The 26649-nt window shown below is 41.0% G+C and overlaps 1 protein-coding gene across 3 annotated transcripts in view; it reads left to right on the top strand.

Moving 5' to 3' along the window:
* The window catches only part of cc2d1b (coiled-coil and C2 domain containing 1B), a 30218-nt gene extending 4396 nt beyond the window's left edge, over positions 1-25822 (top strand). The window contains exons 4-26 of one of the 3 annotated variants that reach the window (XM_061978955.2): positions 2048-2151; positions 2236-2319; positions 2436-2576; positions 7718-8024; positions 8105-8223; positions 11228-11303; positions 11372-11443; positions 11518-11645; positions 13086-13158; positions 13247-13392; positions 13790-13910; positions 13997-14169; positions 19264-19389; positions 19451-19509; positions 19577-19693; positions 19822-19895; positions 19994-20052; positions 20149-20200; positions 20276-20375; positions 23558-23648; positions 23722-23844; positions 23924-23953; positions 24027-25822. In XM_061978955.2, the coding sequence (XP_061834939.1) occupies positions 2048-2151; positions 2236-2319; positions 2436-2576; positions 7718-8024; positions 8105-8223; positions 11228-11303; positions 11372-11443; positions 11518-11645; positions 13086-13158; positions 13247-13392; positions 13790-13910; positions 13997-14169; positions 19264-19389; positions 19451-19509; positions 19577-19693; positions 19822-19895; positions 19994-20052; positions 20149-20200; positions 20276-20375; positions 23558-23648; positions 23722-23844; positions 23924-23935 (2357 nt within the window). In that variant the 3' untranslated portion in view covers positions 23936-23953; positions 24027-25822. The remainder of the gene's footprint in view (positions 1-2047; positions 2152-2235; positions 2320-2435; positions 2577-7717; positions 8025-8104; positions 8224-11227; positions 11304-11371; positions 11444-11517; positions 11646-13085; positions 13159-13246; positions 13393-13789; positions 13911-13996; positions 14170-19263; positions 19390-19450; positions 19510-19576; positions 19694-19821; positions 19896-19993; positions 20053-20148; positions 20201-20275; positions 20376-23557; positions 23649-23721; positions 23845-23923; positions 23954-24026) is intronic. The other 2 variants (XM_061978954.2, XM_061978957.2) reach the window with 2 other exon arrangements.
* The last annotated feature ends 827 nt before the right edge of the window (positions 25823-26649 follow it).

Below are 26649 nucleotides of genomic sequence, written 5' to 3'. Positions count from 1 at the left end.
ACACAATGGTTGGTAACAAAAAACTGACCTGTTTATTCAAGGATAAACACAAAATAGACAAAATTACATTAAACAGAAATGGCATCATTGAACTAGGGCTGGGCGATATGGCCTTTTTTTAATATTGCGATATTTTAAGGCCATATTGCGATACACAATATATATCTTGATATTTTGCCTTAGCCTTGAATGAACACTTGATGCATATAATCACAGCAGTATGATGATTCTATGTGTTTTGATTGATTGATTGAGACTTTTATTAGTAGGTTGCACAGTGAAGTACATATTCCGTACAATTGACCACTAAATGGTAACACCCCAATAAGTTTTTCAACTTGTTTAAGTCGGGGTCCACTTAAATTGATTCATGATACAGATATATACTATCAGATATATACTATCATCATAATACAGTCATCACACAAGATAATCACATTGAATTATTTACATTATTTATATTCCAGGGTGTGGAGGGGGGCGCCGGATGTAAGTGTCAAAAAGACAGCCAAAAGAGTTTGAGATGAGAATAAATCTAAAGTTAAAATATAGGGTAGAAATGCACCCATTTGCAGGAAATGTAGTCTTGATTTTCAAAATGTTCTTTCAAGGCTTGCATGTCTACATTAAAACATTCTTCTTCATACTGCATTAATATATGCTACTTTTAAACTTTCATGCAGAGAAGGAAATCACAACTAAAAAAATCACTAATTTTTTCATACGGTGTTGATCTGGAAATTTTTGCCTCTGCATTTTGATGGTGTGGACGTGTGGCACCGAATGAAGATAAGCGTCTCGACAGACGTCACAATATTTGAACAATGATGACGAAAACTGTTTTCTCTGTCGTGTCCGTGTGTCGAAAATTGTTATGCGCTTATTTTTTTATTTGATTTTGTGCGTGGCATAGATTTGCTATGCGCAGAGGACGCTTAAACAGTGCGCAATTGCACAAGCGCGCACCTTAGAGAGAACGTTGGTCACACGGCTGCGCTAGCATCACAGCTAACGTTAGCCATGCTGCTACCTCTCTGCTCGGGGAGGACGTATACGTATGTGACGTATGACGTGACAGTATGTGACGTATATCGTGACAGTATGTGACGTGTGTAAGAAGGTGCGCTTGCTGTCTGTGAGAGGGAGACACAGGAAAGAGTGAGAAGAGCCTGTTGTGTAATGCCAGCAGCTAAAAGCAACTGCGTGAGAATTCACAGACCTGTGGATGTGTTGAAGGTGTGCTGGAAAATGCGGAACGGAAATTAGGGAGCAGCAGAAAAGTGTATTGTATTATTTAAATCGGTGCGTTGGAAAACACGGACCGGAGTTTTTTTTAAACTGGATCTGGATCGGCATTTTCCCATGCCTTGCCGATACGCAATTTTTGGCAAATATCGGCAGCCGATCCGATCCAAATATCGGATCGGGACATCCCTAATGTGTAATGTCTATTGTTTAAATGTACGGCAGTGACAATGAATTTCCCCAAGGGGATCAATAAATCTAAATCTATACACCCCCCCTACACATTTCTATTACATATAGATGTCCGAGTCTACTGGACCCGGGGCTAATAGAAGTGTGGAAATTGATGTTCTGTGTACCACACACACACACACAGCAGGCCTAGACAGGAGAAGGACAGAGTGTAGGTACACAGAACATCAGAGGGTCAAATGTGCGAGAAAATGAGAGCAGACAGTGTTGACAAACAATGTTGCAACCTTGTGTGGGAACCGTAGGTGCAGAAACACAAAAGAAGAATCCCTGTGGGATGCAGAAACTGGCAGAGAAATTTTCCGTGCAACGTTCGTATTGTTGTTACTCAGCCAGCGTTTGTGGGTCTGATGGACCCGTTGCATTTTGTGGCTTTTAATGCCTCACAGTCAAACACTTTTATGTTAAAATACTGAATAGATGTTTACCTTATCCCAATAAACATCTGTTCAGTATTTTAACATAAAAGTGTTAAAAAAAAACATTACACAAGGGCAGATCTGTAAAAGCCAAATGAAGGAAGCATGTTAATGTATCTCTTGCCCTGAAGGTCCCATGCCAATGGAGGACATCGCCAGAATGGCTGACGCGTGCATGAGAGACGTGGACGAGGAGGAAGATGACAACAATGTGGAGGATGATGAAGATCTCCTGGTCGGTGGCTTTCAAAGTCAGCTTTTCGAAGTTGAGATGCGGGTTTCTTCATATTGGCCGCGCTCACCTTTTTCCTTCCCTCAGGCCGAGCTACAGGAAGTGGTGGGCGAAAGTGAAGAGACTGTTTCCTCTTCTGCCGCCAAACCTCAACCGTCACCCCCCTCCCAGGTACAACAGTATCTAGTTATGAATTACTGACTTATCGATGTTGCTCCTAATGTAGAATCACCATTGGTTGTCGTTTTTTTGTGCCATATTGATAAAAGTTGTTTTTGACGCTGCAGCAAACAAACGTCCCGGCAGCGGCGCCCGGCAGCGTCCAGCACACTTTGGAGGAGAGGCTGGCCATGTACAAAATGGCGCTGCAAAACGCCAAGGCTGCGAGTGAGAGCGCCAAAGCCAGGAGACTGGAGCGTGGGTTGAAGGTACCTCAAAGACTCTAATCTACCTAAATGCTCTGATTATAGCCAAGGGGACTGTTTACTTGAAGTGCAAGGACAACTCCTTAAAGAGGAACTGCAGTTTTTTGGGCATTTTGCCTATCGTTCACAATCGTTAGGTAAGACAAGAAGACCGATGTATTTTTTAAAATGGCATTCTAACTCGTAAATAAGTCCGCTTACAATGGAGCCAATGGGAGGTCCTCTACTCTGCCCATAAAGCACTCTAAATAACCATCCAAATACAACCAACAAGATAGATAGTACTTTATTGATTCCTTCAGGAGAGTTCCTTCAGGAAAATTAAAATACAATACAACAATACTCTATTTACATATCGTGACCTTAATAATAACTATTAACGATATTGTTATTGTAAGGGCTAATGCAGACAAACTATTTTTAGCGGGGCCGTGATCATGGAGAGCTAACGAGCTTGTGTGGCTGTATTGACGTCGGCTGGTGAGCTGCTTTTTCGCCTCGGGCTCGTGAAAGTCTGGATTATCTAATCAAATCAAATCAACTTTATAGAGATGTCCCGATCCGATATTGATATCGGAAATCAGTCCGATATTAACCAAAAAAGTGAATATCGGATTTTATCGGACTGAATCTAAAAACTCCGATACAAGCGCTCCGATACAAGCTGTCCATTTACCGCTGCAGCACGTCTATAATAGGTGACTCTGGTTTGATCACACTCCAACACAGTAGGTGGCGGCAATGCCCCTTATTTAAAGTTGGTGCCGGCCGCGGAAGAAGAACGTCTCTGATCCAGCATGCACAGCCCACGTGATCACAACAACGACAACGCGTGTGCTTGCAGCAAAGTGTAGTGTGTGGAAGTATTTTAACCTAAACTCGGACAAAGACGTTGCCGCTAAATGCAACATTTGTCAGGCGCAAGTGTCCCGTGGAGGAACAGAACCGGGAAGGTTCAATACAAGCAACCTCATCGCACATTTGAAAAAACACCACAAAAAAGAACATGAGGATTTTCGCGAGAGCAGCAAGGCGAAGCAACAAACCTCTGGCTCGCTTCAGCAACCCACGCTGGCCGAAAGCTTTGCAAGACGTGACAAACTACCACGGGACAGCAAAAAGGCAATGGCCATAACAGAAAAGATAGCTCAGTTTATTGTGCTTGATGACCAGCCCCTGTCGGTGGTGAGTAATGTCGGGTTTGAACGCATAATGGAGCACCTCGAACCTCGCTACATTATTCCTAGCCGCCACTACATTGTAGACAAAACTATACTATCCAACATATGCTGACAGTAAAAAAATAACTCAAGTGGACTTGAATTGTTTGCACTTTAAAACGTTTTTTTTTTTTTTTAATTGGATTTATTTAGGTTATTTTTCAGGGTCTTCTAATTTATTTTTAATTTATTCTATTCAATTATAATTAATAATTATGTTGGTATTAGTGGTTATTTTGCACTTTAAATATAACATTTTGTTTTTATTGGATTTGTTGAGGTAATACTCTTATGTTGAAGGTTAAAATTTATGTAACCAATTGGTTAATAATAAATGGGTCAGTTTTTCCTATACCTACTCTTGCTGACTATTGTTTTCTGTTTTAACAGTACAACATCAGTAACAGTAACATCACTTTATCAAGCCTTTTCTAACATTCCACACAACAAAATAAGGAATAAATATATGTATGATTCGTGCCTATATCGTATCGTATTGATATCGGTATCGGCCAATACTCAAGGCTACAATATCGGTATCGTATCGGAAGTGAAAAAGTTGTATCGGGACATCCCTACAACTTTATTTATAAAGCACATTTTAAATTTACCACAGGGGTAGCCAAAGTGCTGTACAATGGGCAGGTTAAAAGATAATACGAGAACCGAGCAAACACAACACAAACAAAGCACGATAAAAAAATTAATAACTAAAATAAATAGAACATAAAAACAGGTTCACAGCAGGTGTATTATGGGGCGCCATAGCAGGATGGATATCACTCAGTGTTAAAAGCCATGGAATAAAAGTATGTTTTTAAGAGAGATTTAAAAACAGGAAGAGAGGAGGCCTGTCTAACACTCAGAGGTAGGTCGTTCCAGAGGTTATTATGAGTCATTCTTCATCTCAACGGGAATATATTAACATCCAATCAAGTCGGCATCCCAGTGACAGCAGACATTGCACAGTAAATTATGTTCTATTATGTTTGTTGGCTCTCATGAAGTCTGCAGTGTGCAGTAATCGGTAATGTTGTCGAAGGAAAAAGTGAACGCCGTGATGCGTATTTGAAATGAATTCTCTGCCCTATGGACAAGCGGTAGAAAATGGATAGATGGATGCTTAAAATGATAAAAATATGTAAATATTACATGTTATTATGAATGTGCCTGTTATTACATTACATATATACCGTATTTTTCAGGTGACACTCACATGGCTCCTTTTAAGCTATGCCTAACAGTACACAGTCTGTATTTCCTCTTTCTCTAAGTGGTGTTTATTTAATGACACACTGTATGTCATGTGGTATCTCCCTCTCACAGACCGCAAGCGCACCTTCTTACACACGTCACATACTGTCACGACATACGTCACATACTGTCACGACATACGTCACATCACGACATACGTCACATACTGTCACGTCATACGTCACATACTGTCACGTCATACGTCACATACTGTCACGACATACGTCACATACGTATACGTCCTCCCCGAGCAGAGAGGTAGCAGCATGGCTAACGTTAGCTGTGATGCTAGCGCAGCCGTGCGAGCAACGTTCCCTCTCAGGTGCGCGCCTGTGCAATTGCGCACTGCTCAAGCATCCTCTGCGCACGGCAAATCTATGCCACGCACAAAATCAAATAAAAAAATAAGCGCATAACAATTTTCGACACACGGACACGACAGAGAAAACAGTTTTCGTCATCATTGTTCAAATATTGTAACGTCTGTCGAGACGCTTATCTCCGTTCGGTGCCACACGCCCACACCATCAAAATGCCGAGGCAAACATTTCCACATCAACACCGTATGAAAAAAATTTTGATTTTGTTTTTTAGTTGTGATTTCCTTCTCTGCATGAAAGTTTAAAAGGAGCATATATTAATGCAGTATGAAGAAGAATGTTTTAATGGAGACACATAGAATCATCATACTGCTGTGATTATATGCATCAAGTGTTCATTCAAGGCTAAGGCAAAATATTGAGATATATATTGTGTATCGCAATATGGCCTTAAAATATCGCAATATTAAAAAAAGGCCATATCGCCCAGCCCTAGTTCAATGATGCCATTTCTAGACACAATGCACTGAGCATGTACTGTATTTTTCGGAGTATAAGTCGCTCCGGAGTATAAGTCGCACCGGCCGAAAATGCATAATAAAGAAGGAAAAAAACATATAAGTCGCATTTTTGGGGGAAATTTATTTGATAAAAGCCAACACCAAGAATAGACATTTGAAAGGCAATTTAAAATAAATAAAGAATAGTGAACAACAGGCTGAATAAGTGTACGTTATATGAGGCATAAATAACCAACTGAGAACGTGCCTGGTATGTTAACGTAACATATTATGGTAAGAGTCATTCAAATAACTATAACATATAGAACATGCTATACGTTTACCAAACAATCTGTCACTCCTAATCGCTAAATCCCATTAAATCTTATACGTCTAGTCTCTTACGTGAATGAGCTAAATAATAATATTTGATATTTTACGGTAATATATTAATAATTTCACACATAAGTCGCTCCTGAGTATAAGTCGCACCCCCGGCCAAACTATGAAAAAAAACTGCGACTTATAGTCCGAAAAATACGGTACTTACTGTGTGTATATAAAACCTTAATGGACGTGTTTGGATGTTTTTAAAGGCTTTGTAGGCAGAATAGAGCGACTCATATAGGCTCTGTAAGGTTAGAATGCATAAAAGAATAACATTTGTGTTCTTGTCATACATAAGGATTGTGAATGATAGGCAACATTCCCCCAAAAAGTGCAGTTCCCCTTTAGCTTAAATGACCGGGTGTGCATGAGAAGGTGTAAAGAAAAACATTGCTCACTTTGACAGCACAGCAGCAACAGAACCAATGTTGTAATACTGGTGATGAACAAACTGCTCAGTCAACATTAACAACGCTGATGAGTTGATTGTAAAATACAGTGCGACAAGGACATTTTAAAGCGCTTGCAGAGCTAGATGAAGCCACTCATTATGCTTCAGATGCAGCTACTGTACTGCCATCTTGTGCATAGGAATTACCAATCAGGTAGTTAATGCCAATGTGGCCAATGCCGACCATGCTATAGAGCAGACCTGGGCAAATTAAGGCCCGGGGGCCACATGCGGCCCGTTAAGCTTTTCAATCTGGCCCGTCGGACATTCCCAAATAATTTTTTTTAGATCTTTAAGATGGAAAGTGTAGCTGCTATTATGATGTGCAGTCATGTTTTCTAAGTCTTGAACCATACTAAGTCTGTCAATGGTTGGAATCTGCATGATATACTAGTTACTATGGTCATCTAATTAGTTACTATGGTCATGTAATTAGTTACTATGGTCATCTAATTAGTTACTATGGTCATCTAAGTCACAGTAGCTCAGACGAGGCACCAAGCAGTGTGAAGATTTTCACAACAAAGTTCTAAAGCTTAGTGATATCTCAGCTATATCAGATTGTAGGTGTTTTTTGTGTTTGTTTAGCTGAGTTTGTTGCATTTTTGTTGTGTTTTGCTTGATTGTAAAATATATGGATGTAGAGGGGGTGTGACGTTCATATGTTGTCAATATTCAGTGTTTTATCCTTCATAGTTCATATTGTAAATTCCACATTCTTTATTTTCATGTACATTATTCAGTAAAAAAAATAAAAATTTAATTCTGTTTTTTAAGGCGGTCTGTCATAACGTTTTTAGCATTCAGTCAGACATTATTGTGAGGTTTTGTAGATATACCGACCCCAAGACACATTTTTTTCTATAAATTTAGCCCCTGAGTCAAAATAATTGCCCAGGCCTGCTATAGAGACTATGGCTATTTTTGTATTCTTGCCCACCAAGCACTTCTTTGTTAGGTAAAACATTGTTTTCATAGTACTTTGTGATGCAGTGATTCATGTATGCTACAGACACTGGAGACCATGTTAGGTTCCATCAAGAAAGGCCGTCAGGTGAACGAGGCCCAGATTCCTCCGCCTGTTGCCACAGGAGCCCCGAGCGGCGCTGCATCGAAGCCCCCGCATCCCTCTTCAGCCATTCCCTCGCCAGCAGATCAGCCAGTGGAGTCTGAGGCAACGACACCAGAAATTGTCATCGCTGCCAGTGAGGAGGAACAAAACACATTGGCATCCGCACCCGTGGCTCTTAGCGAGCCTGCTAAGCCCTCACAACTGCAGGCAGAAGAACCCTTAGAGCAGGAAGATAGTAAGACAAGCAGTCAGTTTCATATGGAATTAAATAAAAACCCTCTAAGCTTTTGCTTTCTTATGCCTTTTGTTGTTGTTTTTCTTTCGCAGCAAGCCAGCAAGTCCTGACTATGCTTCAAGAAAGGCAGAGACAGTACAAGATGGCTGCTCTGAGGGCCAAGAAGGAGGGAGATGCGGGACAAGCCATGCTCCATTTCAAAACCAGTAAGGTAATGGAGCCTCCCAAATAGATAGATAGAACATGTTTAGGCTTGTTTGGCCTTTTAACAATTTTTTGTTAAAAGGCTAGTTTTTAACTAGAAGGGTATCGAAACAGCTTTTTTTATTTCTGATATGATACTGATACTGGAGCCTTAAGTATTTGCGATACCGATATTGATCCAATACGATATTGGCAGGAATCATATATACTTGTATTATTTTGTGGTGTGGAATGTTAAAAAAATGCTTAAAAAACACTGACCTACTTATTATTAACTGTCTGGAATGGACTTACAGTATTATGTCTTTAAACTGAAGTAGAGTGGTAATTGGCGACACCTAATTGCCACAATTATTCATTGAGTTAAGATCATGATGTATTAAGTTTAATCATGAGGACATGTTTGTTCCTGGATGCTTTCTAATACGCTTCTCTCGTGGAGACTTTGTATGTGTAAGTAATAAGCAATTATATTTACTTGATACTTGTTTGTATTGACACGTGCTGTTTTAGCCTGCAATATTGTTCAATTAGGGACACTTCTAACGTATATCTTGTAGGGTTGTTAAATATAGACAATATAGGATGGGGATGTATTAGATGATGATATAAATGCGTTAAAATGTAATATCGGAAATTATCGGTATCATTTTTTTTATTATCGGTATCGTTTTTTTTTTTTTTTTTTTTAATTAAATCAACATAAAAAACACAAGATACACTTACAATTAGTGCACCAACCCAAAAAACCTTCCTCGCCCATTTACACTCATTCACACTCATTCACACAAAAGGGTTGTTTCTTTCTGTTATTAATATTCTGGTTCCTACATTATATATCAATATATATCAATACAGTCTGCAAGGGATACAGTCCGTAAGCACACATGATTGTGCGTGCTGCTGGTCCACTAATAGTACTAACCGTTAACAGTTAATTTGACTAATTTTCATTAATTACTAGTTTCAATGTAACTGTTTTTGTATTGTTTTACTTTCTTTTTTTATTGAAGAAAATGTTTTTAATTTATTTATCTTATTTTATTTTATTAAATTTTTTTTAAAGTACCTTATCTTCACCATACCTGGTTGTCCAAATTAGGCATAATAATGTGTTTATTCCACGACTATATATCAGTTGATATCGGTATCGGTAATTAAAGAGTTGGACAATATCGGAATATCGGATATCGGCAAAAAGCCATTATCGGACATCCCTAGGATATATTGTTGGGCCGCGACCACCCCCTGAGAGAGGGCCACCAAAAAATATAAATTTCTCAGCTGTGATCTGTATGAGCCCAAGCTCTACTCAGTTGTAATACACTTTTTTACTACTTGTGGCAGTAATGACAATCTCAAACAAACAGAAGAAGTATGGCGCTACCAAAAATGCTAATTTTAATACTGTTGTTATATCATGATAATGCATGTTGATGACATATTCTAGTTGTCTTGCAAATTTGACAGCAACAAGCTAACACAATGTAGTGTAACAGCAAAGCCACTAAGTCAATAATCCTCGCTTACATGGCAGCAAATAAACTACAGTCTGTGTTGGCCCTGCTGGAATAGGCTCCAGCACCCCCCGTAACTCTGAGAAGGACAAGCGGTAGAAAATTGATGGATGCATCTTACAAGTATCTCAGGAGGACGAGGAATTGCTAAACATGCAACACCACACATCGTAGGACTAACTGCTAAGCTAGAGCTCTTCAATGTAAACAAGGTGGACAAATCAATAGAAATATCGACAGTAACGATACCAAGTAGTATAGTATCAGGAAATACCATAAGTCCCTGGATACAGGAGGGCTTTAAGGGCAAAAAGTAAAGGATTTAAATCAGAGCCAATAGTTGATATTGTTACAACGCCATCTTGTGTTTTTGTCTACCGGTAATTATAATTTGGATCAAAAATGTAATAATTCAGTGAGCTTGAAAAAAATAGAATTGGTATAACAAATATTGCCCTGGTAACTACTTGGTATTGGATTGATATCCAAATTTATAGTATCGTCCAAAATGAATATAAAGTATCCATACAACAGAGGAATAATTGCTTATTACATTTCAACAGAAGTGTAAATAGAACCATGTTACAACAAAAAATAACAGATAAGTAACAAGTAGATAAATAATACCTACTCAGTGGCTTAGTGGTTAGAGTGTCCGCCCTGAGATCGTTAGGTTGTGAGTTCAAACCCAAGCTGAGTCATACCAAAGACTATAAAAATGGGAACCATTACCTCCCTGCTTGGTACTCAGCATCAAGGGTTGGAATTGGGGGTTAAATCACCAAAAATGATTCCCGGGCGCCGCACCGTTGCTGCTCACTGCTCCCCTCATCTCCCAGGGGGTGAAGAAGGGGATGGGTCAAATGCAGAGGACACATTTCACCACACCTAGTGTGTGTTTGACAATCATTGGTACTTTAACTTACTTTTAACTTTAATAGTTTTGAAAAAACAATACAACCAGAATTGATGTAGAATGTTGCTGCATATGTCAGTAGCAAAATTAAGAGCCTTTGTAACCCATTTTGAAGTGGTTCTGTTATCATTGATATATACCTGCGTATATATTGTAATATTTATCACAGGAAGCTGCAATATATATCACAGTATAGATTTTAGGCAATATCGCCCATCCTTAATATCTAGCTTGTGTGTTTAGCTGTTGTGTCGCTGCTTGCTCCTAGTAGCCTATAGCCTACCATGTTTACCTTTTTGTAAATGACGCCCCTAAAATACAAGAAAAGACCAACCATGTGATCTTATTAGAGGACACTTAAATGTTAACTGGCTGTCCAGCTTTGCGCAAGTTAACCGTTATATCGAAGCGCTTATGTCCGAGATTTTACATCTGACATAATCCGATACTCGTATTTTTGCTGATAATGAACCAATATCAGATTGTGACACCCCTATTATTTACATAGATTGTTTATTATTGTGTGTGACACTTTTTCCGTCAGCCGTGTATGTGTTTTTTGTTTTTTTTTGGAGCAGGGGTTTGATTCAATGATTGAAGCTTTGAAACAAGGACAAGCTGTCGATCTCAACAGCCTTCCTCCCCCACCTCCAGGTCAGTTGTTTACCATCATTATACAGCATTTTGGTACTGTATCAGGAATCTGTCCAATTGTGTTGAAGGTGCAGGTGGAAGTACCACTGCGTCAGTGAAGCAAAATACTCAGGTCCCCCAACCGGCTGCAGCAGCTCCAGGTACCATAATCATTGTTTTATACTAATCATTTTTAAAACAACATTTACACATTTGGTTGTTGTCTTGTGCTTAGCCCCCCAGGCTCCAAAAGACGCCCTGGAGGCGCTCGAACAGAGGCGAGCTAAATACATGGAGTCGTTGGCTGAGGCCAAAACCAGCGGGGAAGACCGCAAGGCCCGAATGTTCGATCGCATTGCCAAGGTGCACACAGTGTTTCTCATACATTGATTTATACCTCGCAGCCCGCTTCACATAAACTTAGACCGCCACAAATAGATTTGGCTTTTAACCCTGGTTCATAAACATAATATAATAGGACTGTCTGTGAATGTAGCTCATAGTTACAACTATGTACAGTAAATGATACCGTATCTCTGCTTCTTAACACACCTCATACACACCTTGTCTGCCAGAGGATAAAAAGACGTTGCAGGAGGGATCAGTGTTGCCGAAACAAAACAAACAGAAGCCATAAGTCATATCAGAAAATTAATTTGTATTTCTAAATTATTATTTTTTGCTCACTTTCCATGAGAATGACCTGCATTGTGGCTGGTTATGCAAATTAGAAGCTTTTATATACCTTTTAGTGATAAATACATTGAATGCGATATATCTCAAATAGATCTGTCCGATAATGGATTTTTTGCCGATATCCGATATTCCGATATTGTCCAACTCTTAATTACCGATACCGATATATACAGTCGTGGAATTAACACATTGTTATGCCTAATTTTGTTGTGATGCCCCGCTGGATGCATTAAACAATGTAACAAGGTTTTCCAAAATAAATCAACTCAAGTTATGGAAAAAAATGCCAACATGGCACTGCCATATTTATTATTGAAGTCACAAAGTGCATTATTTTTTTTAACATGCCTCAAAACAGCAGCTTGGAATTTGGGACATGCTCTCCCTGAGAGAGCATGAGGAGGTTGAGGTGGGCGGGGTTGGGGGGCGGGGTTGAGGTGGGGGGCTGGCGGGGGGTGTATATTGTAGCGTTAGTGCTGCAAGGGGTTCTGGGTATTTGTTCTGTTGTGTTTGTATTGTGTTACGGTGTGGATGTTCTGCCGAAATGTGTTTGTCATTCTTGTTTGGTGTGGGTTCACAGTGTGGCACATATTTGTAACAGTGTTAAAGTTGTTTATATGGCCACCCTCAGTGTGACCTGTATGTCTGTTGACCAAGTATGCTTTGCATTCGCTTGTGTGTGTGTGTGAAAAGCCGTAGATATTATGTGACTGGGCAGGCACGCAAATGCAGTGCCTTTAAGGTTTATTGGCGCTCTGTACTTCTTCCTACGTCCGTGTACACAGCAGCGTTTTTAAAAAGTCATAGTTTTTACTTTTTGAAACCAATACCGATAATTTTGAAACCGATACCGATAATTTCCGATATTACATTTTAAAGCATTTATCAGCCGATATTATCGGCAGTCCGATATTATCAGACATCTCTAATCTCAAATTTGTGTCTTTTTAGATATTACTTTATTTAAAAATACAAATATGCAACTGAGCCACACAAAACAAAGAAATGCCCTAAAGTTGTGTTGAGAATGAGAGACGGATGAGCTGTAACTACCTCTACCTAATAGTATCCTGTTTAACAACATTTCAAATCTCTTCCATTCGGCAGCAATACCAGAGCGCCATCCGATCTCACAAAGCTGGAAAAACGGTCAACTTTGACGAGCTTCCTGTTCCGCCAGGTGAGATTCCTTCTCCAGTGACTTGCCAAGCATATTGTGAGAGTTTCAACACTTTGCTTGTTTTGGGTTTTTGTCTTTAATGTTCTAGGTTTTCCTCCGATACCGGGCCAAAAGTCGACCACGGCTGAGCATGGATTAGTTGCGGCGCTGGAGGCCGCCACCAGGATCGCCTCCACTGACGATGCTGCTGCAAGTGCGGATGAAGAAGCAGAAGAAAAAGAAAAGGAGGTGGAGGTGGGCTCCACTCTTTGATTGTACCACAGTCAATCAACAAGCACAATGTACAAATGTATTTACAGTCCTAACCCTAAACCCTAACCCTAACCCTAACCCTAACCCTTCTCTGCATTCACTTGTGTGTGTGAAAAGCCGTAGATATTATGTGACTGGGCCGACACGCAAAGACAGTGCCTTTAAGGTTTATTGGCGCTCTGTACTTTTCCCTACGTCCGTGTACACAGCTGCGTTTTAAAAAGTAATACATTTTACTTTTTGAAACCGATACAGATAATTTTGATGCCGATAATTTCCGATATTACATTTTAAAGCATTTATCGGCCGATAATATCGGCAGTCCGATATTATCGGACATCTCTATTCATAACCAATACGATTCCCATGTTGGTTGTAGATAAAGCGTGATGAGGAGCACAAGAAGGGCACATTAAGTGTTCCCGCGTCATCTCAAGGTAGGAGGAGGTCTCCGTCAGCCTCACCTGAGAAACCGTCCACCAGACAGCTCTCAGCAGCAGGTCAGTGCCTGTTTGTCTCAGCTCTGTCCCGTTGCATCGTCTTCTCTTTTTCCATCTTCTTCTTCTTCGTCTTTGTCTGCCTTTAGCGGCCCAGCAGCTGGAGTTCCTGGAGGGCAGGAGAAGGCAGTTCATGAAGGCGGCCCTGCACGCCAAGCAGAAGAACGACATGGAGCAGGCCAGGACCTTCCTCCGCAACGCCAAGGGTTTGGAGCCCATGATCGAAGCGGCACGCAGCAGTCAAGTGGTGGATGTGAGCACGGTATGCAATTAAACTGTTTCTTTCTTATTCTACTTATTCCATCCTCAGACTTTCCAACATGTACACATTTTTACTAACCTTTGCTGTGCTCCAGATACGCATTTTGTGGATTTCAGTTTCGAGTTCAGTCCCTGCTTTTGTTGAGGCACCAGCATGTTTTACACCAACTTGCTCGACCCCCTACAAAAAACATCTAACATGCTGCAAAGGCTGTGATTGGTTGACATTTTTACATTGGAATAGAATAGAATAGAATAGAATAGAATAGAATAGAATATATATTTATTGTTTGTCATTGTACATTGTACAACGAAATTGTAAGCAAAAACTAATTTAGTGTGTTCAGCGACACTATTGCTCTCGGGTAAAAAGTGTTCTTAAATCCGTTTGTCCGGCATTTTATTGTCTTGTATCTCCTGCCCGAGGGCAGCAGTTCAAAAAGTTTATGTCCAGGGTGAGATGGGTCCCTTATGATGTTTAGGGCCTTTTTGAGGCACCTGGCACTGTACAGTTCATCTAGGGAGGGGAGAGAGCAGCCAGTGATCTTCATGGCAGTTTTTATGACCCTCTGAAGTGCGTTTCTCTCCGCCGCCGTGCAGCTGGCATACCATACACACATGCAGTATGTCAGCACACTCTATTGAGCAGCGATAGAAGGACACAAGCAGTTTTTGTGACAGGTGGTTCTTTTTGAGGAGTCTCAGAAAGTCTGTATACGACTCGTTCACAGGGTGTACTCCCCATCTTTGCAGACGCCTTCTCCTATTTGGAACATTTACAGTAGAAAGCGCGGATGTTACACATGGATTAGTTCCAGCTGCAATAACACTTTCCTGCTATCTGTAATTACTATTGTTGGCTTGTGACGAAGGAAGCTAACAAGCTACCCAGTAGAGGAGAGTTGTGGTCGCTTACTGAGTTGGCGTCATGTCACATGCTCACCCCCAGCGAAAGCTGTGAATAGGGTTGGGCATCGTTTGAATTCTGGTTCTATTTCCTAAATACAGTGCATCCGGAAGGTATTCACAGTGCTTCACCTTTTCCACATTTTGTTATGTTACAGCCTTATTCCAAAATGGAATACATTCATTTTTGTCCTCAACATTCTATAGCCATTACCCCATGACAGTGTAGAAAGGATTTTAAATTTTTGTTTGTAAATTTATTAAAACAAAAACAAAAAAAATCACACGTATGTAACTATTCACAGCCTTTGCTCTTGGGCTGGGCGATATGGCCTTTTTTTAATATCTCGATATTTTATGCCATGTCACGATACACGATATATATCGCAATATTTTGCCTTAGCCTTGAATGAACACTTGATGCATATAATCACAGCAGTATGATGATTCTATGTGTCTACATTAAAACATTCTTGTTCATACTGCATTAATATATGCTCATTTTAAACTTTCATTCAGAGAGGGAAATCACAACTAAATCAATTTAGCAAAACTGTATTTATTAAACAGTTATTAAGCAATGGCACAAACATTCATGTCATTTTAAAACAGAACGTGCAAGATTGTCAGACATTTTAAAACAAACTAATAGTGCACTTTTGTGCATGATGTCACTAAGATGACATATCAAAACAACACTAAATTAAAGTCCACTTTTTGTACAGAACGCCACTACATGAGTTTAAAACAAATAAAGTGCACTTCTGTGCATGATGTCACACAAGATATTTCAATAACTGTCAAATAAAAATGAGCTGCATAATAGGAAATCAAATAGTGTACGTCCTTCGCTATGTGGTAGGTTCCGGCGGACGTTATCTCCTTATGTCGTGGACTATTTTTTTTCATACGGTGTTGATGTGGAAATGGTTGCCTTTGCATTTTGTTGGTGTGGCACCGAACGGAGATGTTGACATGCGGAGTAAGCACTCTTCATTCTCTAGCAGGTGACTTTTCAAATGATGCTACATTTGAGCAGTGATGCTACTTTTTGTAGCAACGCTTTCGCCCCCACACTTGACAAATTACGGTTGTCTGTTCGACATATTCCCACTTAAAGCCAAACCACCGCCAGACGATGGACCCAGTGCTGTTTTTCTTAGGAATGAATTCTTCCTTCATTTGTTACCAGATTCGCACCTTCTTTCGCTCGTATTACCACTCGCACTACAGCTAACGTTACCCATGCCGCTACCTCTGTGCTCAGCGAGGGCGTATACGTATGTGATGTATGTAAGAAGGTGCGCTTGTTTAAGTCTCTGTGAGAACGAGAGACAACAAGGAGTGAAAAAAGCCTGTAGTGTAATGCCTGCAGCTAAAAGCAACTGCGTGAGAACGTATACTCGAATATCACAATATAGTCATTTTCTATATCGCGCAGAGACAAACCCGCGATATATCGAGTATATCGATATATCGAGTATATCGATATATTGCCCAGCCCTACTTTGCTCAATACTTGGGTGATAACGTATTTTTGAATATGATGCCACAAACTTGGTCATTCCTCTTTGCAGCACCTCTCAAGCTCCACCGGGTTGGATGGGAAATGTTGGTTTTCATCCAGGTTTGTCTCTGTACATTGCTGCATACATCCATATTAGTCGAGTCAGGGAGGTGACCAAGAACCTGATGGTCACTCTGTCAGATGCTACAGCATTCCTCTGTGGAGGAGAACCTTCCAGAAGGACTACCATCTTTGCAGCAATTCACCAATCAGGCCTAGAGTGGCAAGACGAAAGCCAATTTTTAGTAAAAGGTTTGCAATAACGCACCTGAAAGACTCTCATACCATGAGAAACAAAACTCACTGGTCTGATGAGACAAAGATTCAAAGAACTATTCGGCGTGAATTTAGTTTCTTATTTTTGATAAATTTGCAAAAATATATACTGTATTTTTCGGAGTACAAGTCGCACCGGAGTATAAGTCGCACCTGCCGAAAATGCATAATAAAGAAGGAAAAAAACATATATAAATCGCACTGGAGCCCGGGGCAAACTATGAAAAAAACTGCGACTTATAGTCCGAAAAATACGGTATATATTTTTTTTCCCATTGTCATTATGGGGTATTGTTTGTAGAAATTTGAGGACAAAAATGAATGTATTCTATTTTAGAACTAGGCTGTAAAATAGCCAAATGTGGGGGAAAAAAGAAACGCTGTGAATACTTTCCGGATGCACCGTATATGTTGTCTTGTCCCCACAATTTCCTCGATTGTCTTTTTTTTTTCTTCTTTCTTTCCACTCCTGTCTGTGCCAAACACTAAATATATCCATCCAAACATTTAATGAAGTCAAATACAAATAAGGCAACACAAGAAGTAACCCACACTTCTCTTTTGTAAAGTACCGTATTTTCCGCACTATAAGCCGCCCCGGGTTATTAGCCGCACCTTCAATGAATGGCATATTTCAAAACTTTGTTCTCCTATAAGCCGCGCCGGGTTATAAGCCGCGCCTACGCTGCGCTAAAGGGAATGTCAAAAAAACAGTCAGATAGGTCAGTCAAACTTTAATAATATATTACAAACCAGCGTTCTAACAACTCTGTTCACCCCCAAAATGTAATGTGCAAATGTGCAATCACAAAAATAGTAACACTCAAAATAGTGCAGAGCAATAGCAACATCAATAACTCAACGTTGCTCAAACGTTAATGTCACACAACACACAACATAAACATTTAAAGCTCACTTTCTGAAGTTATTCCTCACCCATAAATCCCTCGAATTCTTCTTCGGTGTCTGAATTAAAAAGTTGGGCGAATACGGCATCCAAAATGGCCGGCTCCGTCTCGTCGAAGTCATCAGAGTCAGTGTCGCTGTTGTTGTCCAGCAGTTCCGTGAATCCTGCATTCCGGAAAGCTCGGACCACAGTTGAGACCGATATATCTGCCCAGGCATTTACAATCCACTGGCAGATGTTGGCGTATGTCGTCCGGCGCTGTCTCCCTGTCTTAGTGGCACAGGTCATCTTGTTGCTTCCTCTACCTACGCACCTTTGATTCATTTATGTTCAATTCTCTCGCTGCTGCTCTATTTCCGTGTTCTACTGCGTGACTTATTGCCTTGAGTTTGAATTCTGCGTTGTACGCGTGTCTCTTAATAGGAGCCATTTTGTGGTCTTTACAGATGTAAACACACAAATGAAATGAAGCGTAATACCCGCGCGCTTCTTCTTCTACGGGGGCGGGTGCTTACCTTGGTGGTTGTTTACAGTAGAAGAAGAAGCGCTTCCTCTTCTATGGGAGCGGGTGCTTACCTTGGCGGTTGCTTACCGTAGAAGAAGAAGCGCTTCCTCTTCTATGGGGGCGGGTGCTTACCTTGGCGGTTGCTTACCGTAGAAGAAGAAGCGCTTCCTCTTCTACGGGGAAAAAAGATGGCGGCTGTTTACCATAGTTGCGAGACCTAAACTTTATCAAAATTAATATTAATATTAATCCATATATAAGGCGCACCGGGTTATAAGCCGCACTGTCAGCTTTTGAGAAAATTTGTGGTTTTTAGGTGCGGCTTATAGTGCGGAAAATACGGTAAATCTTATAGCAGATATTGACATCTACAATATGATTTGCCTGATCAGCTGGACAGGACATATTTAAATACCATTTTTAACTTGGGAAGTGCCGCGGGCCAGAATGTGGACCCTGGCGGGCCGGATCCTCCTTGCGGGCTGTAGTTTGGGGACCCCTGGGTGAGGGGAGCATGGCTGGTGCAGCACACCGAAAAACTGGTCACTTTATTCTTCACAAATAAGTTTTTTATCATATTTGTCATACATCCTCCTTGGCACGATGTAACAAACTTTTAAAAAATTGTTCTTTACAAAGTTAAGCCAAATGCTTCCGAACGCTGGTCATGAGACCTGCTGCATCTTTTTAGTTGGCGGTGGCTATTTCTTCATTGTTCTGCGGCTCTTACTTCCTGTCGGGTATCGCAACGAGGAATCGAAATGAAAAAATGTGAACGATTCCGTGAGAATTGGAATGTTAATCCCGGTTCCCATCGGTGCGAGACACCCAACCCTAGCTATGAAAGATCCAAAGTGCAGCTCGGCTACCATTTGTGGCTCAGTACTCTTGCGATTTCTATAATGTCTTCAGATCTACAACCTCCTTCCTGCAGGTGCCGTCGCCCCCTGGTGACGAAGACGAGGACTTTGTCCTGGTGCACCACAGTGACGTTAACCTCTCTGAGAAAGCCGAGCAGATCTACGTTCAATTAGCCAAGATACTCAAAGAGCAGCGTGAGGTAAGACTCGTGTAATCGTTTTGTTTCTGTGTGTTTTTCTGATTCATGTTTGTGCTGTTAGAAATGTCTGACCCACTCCAAGCAATTCACTCACCTGGGAAACGTCGCCGAAACCACCAAGTAAGACCAATCGGTGTCACTGGAATCACAGCAAGAAAATGTTGTTAGATAAAAGTTTTGGCCTCAGGTTTGAGAAGATGGCTGAGTCTTGTAAGGCGAGTCTGGAGGTCTTGAAGGTGTCCCAGGCGAAGGGCCTGCCTGCCCCCACACATCACTTCGAGGACGTGACTTTCCACACTGTCAGGTGGGCAAACCTTGAGCGATAGAGACAAACACAAATAAGGCGCTTGGCCTTTGTGAAGGTCTGTGTTTTGTTAAGTGACCTTCTAGTAATCGCTCATGTTTACTAATTTTTCTGCTCGCCTGTCACAGGATGTTTCCGGATCTCAGCAGCACAGAGATGGTGGTCCTTATCGTGAAAGCCATGAATCTTCCTGCTCCCAGCGGTACACACACACACACACACACACACACACACACACACACATCCACAATATGAATGCACTAATCCGACATAATAAACCTGGTCCATGTCCCAACACAGGCATCCAAACAGGCGACCTGGACGCTTATGTGAAGTTTGACTTCCCCTACCCCAGCACGGTAAACCAGCTCAAATTTTGCATGATCATCATCTCCTTCTCACCGTCAGAGCAGCTTGTTGACTTATTTGTGTGTCCTTGGCGTGTGTGTCTCCAGGAGCAAGCGCAGAGACACAAAACAAATGTTATCAAGAACACAAACTGCCCAGGTGAGTCCAGGTGGCGTCAGGTCCACAAAGGACCTACAATACCCATAGTACCACTCTCACACTGTCTTTGAGCAGAATACAACCAGAGCTTCACCCTGACGATCAACCGCAACCACCGTGGCTTCAGGAGGGTAGTGACGTCCAAAGGCCTCAAGATGGAGCTGCTGCACAAAGGGTGAGTTTCATGCAGGGACACTACCTCACCTTCATAGCGGCATCCTCCTACCCGTGTCAACATGACCCATCTGAAGCCTCTTTCACGGCATCAGCACATTAAAGCCATAACAGAGCCCGTAAAAACTGGGATATTGCTTAACCCCGTGTGCTTTCACACAGCGACATTGCAGCCTAAAATTAGATAATTTGATCATCGAGCGGCCTCTGTTTTACCTTCAAAGCCAGAAAATTGCTAGGTTGACTTTGTGCCCCCATTCTTTAATTGTGCCGTTCACACAGAACTGCTTGACTGGAAAGAGCCTGCTTTGACAGGCCCTGCGAAAGGAGCTTCCAATTGTGTAAAATGGCCTTTAGCCCTCCATTCCATATCACTATTCTGTGTGAAAGCAGCGGGTCCACTTGGTCTATGCTGTTCATCTAAAACATGCCTGGGCAATTATTTTGACTCGGGGGGCCAAATTTAGAGAAAAAAATGTGTCTGGGGCCGGTATATCTCTTTTTAGGAAAACTAATACAAAACCTCACAATAAAGTCTGATTGAATGCTAAAAATGTTATGGCAGACCGCCTTAAAAACGGAATGGAATTTAATTTTTTTCTATGAACAATAAAACCCTGAATATTAAGAACATATGAACCTCACACCCCCTCTCAATCGCCATATTTTACAATCAAGCCAAATGCAACAAAAATGCAACAAACACAGCGAAATTTGAACGTGAAGGGTAAAAAAACAAAAAACATCTACAATCTGATATGTGATATATCACTAAGCTTTAGAACTTTCTTGTAAAAATCTCCTTCCACGTCTGTTCCTGATACCCACCTTTTAGGCTGGCCGCTCTGGAAACACTCTGTGGAAACGCTTCCCACCCACACTGATTGGTGCCTCGTCTGACCTGCTCTGACGTAGATTACCATAGTAACTAGTAGGGTTGTACGGTATACGGGTATTAGTATAGTACCGGGATACTAATGAATCATATTCGGTGCCATACCGCCTCTGAAAAGTACCGGTCCGCCACACCTAAGATTTTTTGTTAAAATAAAGCCAATAATACAATTTTTTCTGGTCCCCTTTATTTAGAAAAGTATCGAAAAGTGCAGAAAAGTATCAAAATAATATTGGTATCAGCACAACACTTGTCACTAAAATATCATGCAAAAGCGCAGATTCTAACCATTGAAATATCTAAAAATATAAAAATATATTTTTATTTAAATGAAGATATGAAATAATCCTAAATGAAATACAATGACTTGGTTTATATTATTGTATATACTAGGTCATAAAATCAGTGTCAGTTGAGTCGGTCCGTAGGTTGCCTGTAGGGATTTTTAATGCCCAGCAGATGTCAGTATTTAGTGACTCAGTATCGACATAGTATCAATACAGTTTTGCAATGTGTCGAGATGCTTCATGACGCCTCATCAACCCATCACTAGTTAATATTTTTCATAGATACCTCTGTTTTCTGTTTGACTAATTTCACTTGATCGAGCCTTTTCTAACAATCCACATTACAAGTATGTATGATTACTGCTTATAACGTATCGAAGCAATATCAGCATCGGCCAATATTAAAGGCTCCAATTTTAGTATCGTAATCGAAAGTGACACCACTTCAATTCGAATTCTCCCTCCTCTTCCTCCCCTCTTGTACTTCACCCTCCTTTTTGACTCTAGCATCTAGTGCCATGGCGAAGTATTGTAAATGCACCCCTATGCATACAGATGTCAATCGAGTCTCGCTGCGTCATCAACCCTCGCCGTTTGCCAGCAGGGACATATGTTTGTTTACTTTCAAGATGCCGTCACACGCGATGTTCGGCTTTGCTTGTGCTGGGTTTTTTTCTCTCTCGCATGTCTGTGTTTCATTGTGTATTTGTTAGAGATGTCGATAAATGCTTTAAAATGTAATATCGGAAATTATCGGTATCTGTTTCAAAAAGTAAAATGTATGACTTTTTAAAATGCCGCTGTACGGAGTGGTACACGGACATAGGGAGAAGTACAGAGCAGTTGCGTCTCCCAGTCATACTTGCCAACCCTCCCAATTTTCCTGGGAGACTCCCGAATTTCAGTGCCCCTCCCGAAAATGTCCCGGGGCAACCATTTTCCCGAATTTCTCCCAATTTCCACCCAGACAACAATATTGGGGGCGTGCCTTAAAGGCACTGCCTTTGAGTGCCGGCCCAGTCACATTATATCTACGGCTTTTCACACACACAATTGAATGCATGCATACTTGGTTAACATCCATACAGGTCCCACTGAGGGTGGCCGTATAAACAACTTTAACACTGTTACAAATATGCGCCACACTGTGAACCCACACCAAACAAGAATGACAAACACATTTCGGGAGAACATCCGCACCGTAACACAACATAAACACAACAGAACAAATACCCAGAACCCCTTGCAGCACTAACTCTTCCGGGACGCTACAATATACACCCCCCCCCACCCCCCAACCCCGCCCACCTCAACCTCCTCATGCTCTCTCAGGGAGAGCATGTCCCAAATTCCAAGCTGCTGTTTTGAGGCATGTGTAAAAAAAATAATGCACTTTGTGACTTCAATAATAAATATGGCAGTGCCATGTTGGCATTTTTTTCCATAACTTGAGTTGATTTATTTTGGAAAACCTTGTTACATTGTTTAATGCATCCAGCGGGGCATCACAACAAAATTAGGCATAATAATGTGTTAATTCCACGACTGTATATATCGGTATTGGTTGATATTGGAATCGGTAATTAAGAGTTGGACAATATCGGATATCGGCAAAAATGCCATTATCGGACATCTCTAGTATCTGTGTTCGAAGCCAATATTTACGTGCAGTAGAAGGTCTGAAGTCTGACTAAACCACCAGTGTCATTATTATAAAAATCCTTAATTACGCTTATTACTTGCATTTGTACGCTTCTTCGGGTGTCTGGTCCGCCACCTTTCTCCTCACACTCTATAGTGTAGGGATGTTTGCAAGCTCACTTCACTTCGAGAAAGGCACTTCGCCCTTCCCCCCCTACCTGGCGGATAATTCGAACACCTCTTGATTGATGTGAACGTGCAAAAGCAAGGGCGGAGGAGGGGTATTCGATTTGAGCCTTAATGTGTGAAAAGTGTTATGCAAACAATCCTTACTGACTCACTTGAGCAACTTTCTCAAAGTGGTTTCCTGCGGAGTGACAAGCCGATCGGGACGGCGCACGTCAGGATGGACAAACTGGAGTCCCACAGTGAAATCAGGGAGATCGTGGAGGTCAGCAGCAGCACTCTGAAGCTCATTAATGCCTGAAATGACTTATTAAAAGGTTGCCATCAACTCCTGTCAGGTGATGGACGGCCGCAAGCCTACTGGCGGTCGCCTGGAAGTCCGGGTGCAACTTCGGGAGCCCCTCAACGGACAGGACATGCAGGCGAGCACCGAGCGCTGGCTGGTAATCGACCAGTCGCAGGTAGCCTTTGTGTCTGTGTGATTTCATTATGATTGTTCAGCAGTACTTAAGACATGTTTTGTCTTTTCTTTACCTCTAGGTTCTCCTCTAGATGTTTCTTTCAAGGCGTGTAAGCACTTAACAATATTTTGGTGACATCACACCAAAAACTTAGATGTTTTTTTTTTCAAATGTTTGTGCAGGTTGAAGGAAACCAATCAGAAACACTTTGCACATTGCAAGACACTTGACTTCCTTTCCTGAGACATAGCGTGGCCTCGCCAGGTCAGTAGCGCCCTTTAGCGACGGCTGCTGGCCATGAGAAGCGCGGCTGGCTGAGTCGCTCGTAGAGCTAACATTGACCTGCTGGCAAAAAATATGACTTCATGAAATATGGATGTTATCAAAGACTGTACTGTGGTATCTATGCACTAATACCAAAGTAATCACTGTTGCTGTCAAATCCTGCATCTTGGGACGAATGAAACGCTGCTGCCAAAGCACTTTTCATCTATTTCTGTCTTCAGAGTAATATATTACACTGTTACATCACATAAAACTAGTTTAAGGTGAGGGTAATTTATTTTCTCGTACATGTGCACCGGCGTCACTATCCAGTGCCAGTTGGAAAATTAGTTTTATTATTGTGTTAAGACTAAATTTGGGGACTAATATTTACTCATTGGTGGGGTTGCATGATGTTTACACCTACAAGCACAAACTAAGTTAGCACTTGTTACTCTGATGATTTTGACATGCTAACTGCACACAGAATAACATCGCTTAACTTACCTTGTTTTTTTAAGAACTGTGGTACAAAAAGCCATGTTGGCAAATAAAGGTACATTTACCGCTAAAGCAGGGTATCCTATATCAAGCCCTTAAACATTGAGCATACATATGCTCTTATTGTATAATGATAAGCATTTAATATGACGCTTTCAGGACAAACATAAATGGTCCCCTAATAGGAAAAAGGTTCTCCACCTTTGCTCTGAACTGTCTGCACCTATTTTAAGTCCACCGTTATCACGATCATATTAACCTTTCTCCTTTCCCCCTCATGACTCATCATGATACCGCAATTATTTTCATACATTTCACTTCTTCTGCAATGGCCTGCTTGTTTACAATCGCCCTGGATGTCAGTTATATTCCCACATAGTGGCCTATCTTGAATAAAGAACGAAACAAAAACATCTAAATAAACTGTTTTAATTTTGCTCTACCCTGTTTTCTTAACATTTTGCAGCGGAACATTTTCATGAGTTTCAGGATTTCGCAATATTTTGATCACACCCTTTATCAACTAATCCCGTTATCACAGAACAGAAATCTATTTGTGGCGGCTAGGCCGTGGCAAGGGTATCAATATGAATAATTTACATGATTGGTTATGACGCATGTATCTTTTGAAAAGTTTAGGTAGTTGTCAGGTTCAAACACTGATGACATCTATTAAACAGACGAGAAGCAAGGAATCATGCAGAGACAGAGTTAAATTTTGCTCAATTGAGGAGACACGTTATTTGGGCTGTACTCTAGTTACAGATCCAAACTTCGCTCTAAAGTCTAGCCCACGTGCTTCCTCTATTTATTTGGGAGGTCCCTGGTTACATCACTGAAGCTGTCGCTGAGGGAAGGTGGTAATCTGGACAGCTCCAGTTAGACACAATATATGATTATACAAGAAATGCAAATGTATTGACACTGGTGATATCGCCTTGTCTCTGCTCTGTCTGCGTCACGGCGATGTTCGGCCTTGGCAGCCAGCAGGCCGTTCCTGGACACAGACACTGATACGAGACTGGCTTGCAATCTTTTGGATTGCCAGCTTTGCACAGACAAAAAAAAATACAATTTCAGCACAATTGATAATAACTATAGCAACGGCCCTTAAGCATAAAGTTGTGTGATAATATATACATGATTATTCTAACAGTAGCAGAGGTGGGTAGCAACGCGCTACATTTACTCCGTTACATCTACTTGAGTAACTTTTGGGATAAATTGTACTTCTAAGAGTAGTTTTAATGCAACATACTTTTACTTTTACTTGAGTATATTTATAGAGAAGAAACGCTACATTTACTCTGCTACTTTTATCTACATTCAGCTCGCTACTCGCTACTAATTTTTATCGATCTGTTAATGCACGCTTTGTTTGTTTTGGTCTGTCAGACAGACCTTCATAGTGCCTGCGTTTCAACAAATACAGTCACTGGTGACGTTCACTCCGTTCCACCAATCAGATGCAGTCACTGGTGACGTTGGACCAATCAAACAGAGCCAGGGGTCACATGACCTGACTTAAACAAGTTGAAAAACTTATTGGGGTGTTACCATTTAGTGATCAATTGTACGGAATATGTACTGTACTGTGCAATCTACTAATACAAGTTCCAATCAATCAATCAAAAGTGTGAAGGAAAAAAGACCATTTTTTATTTCAATCGTACACCCCGTCAAAAGCCTAAAGACTGACTGCACAGTTCCTGTCTTCACAATAAAAGTGCCGCTCCATCGTGCCTGCGCTTTCAAAATAAGAGTCTCCGAAAGCCAGCGTAAACAAGCTAGCAAGCTACGGAGTTTGCCGCCAATGTATTTCTTGTAAAGTGTATAAAAACGAATATGGAAGCTGGACATATAAGATGCCAAAAACCAACCACTTTCATGTGGTATTAGACAGAAAGGAGGAACTTTTTTTCTCCTCCATTTGAAAACGTGGACGTTTGTCATCACTACTGTCTGATTCCAATCAATGCTAGTCATCAGAATCAGGTAATACACCAACTTATATTCTTGTCTTCATGAAAGAAAGGAATC

This window comes from Nerophis lumbriciformis, linkage group LG19 (assembly GCF_033978685.3).
Source record: "Nerophis lumbriciformis linkage group LG19, RoL_Nlum_v2.1, whole genome shotgun sequence".
Lineage (NCBI taxonomy): Eukaryota > Metazoa > Chordata > Actinopteri > Syngnathiformes > Syngnathidae > Nerophis > Nerophis lumbriciformis.
Note: the sequence above shows the minus strand (reverse complement) of the source record. Positions and strands in the feature narration are given on the sequence as shown.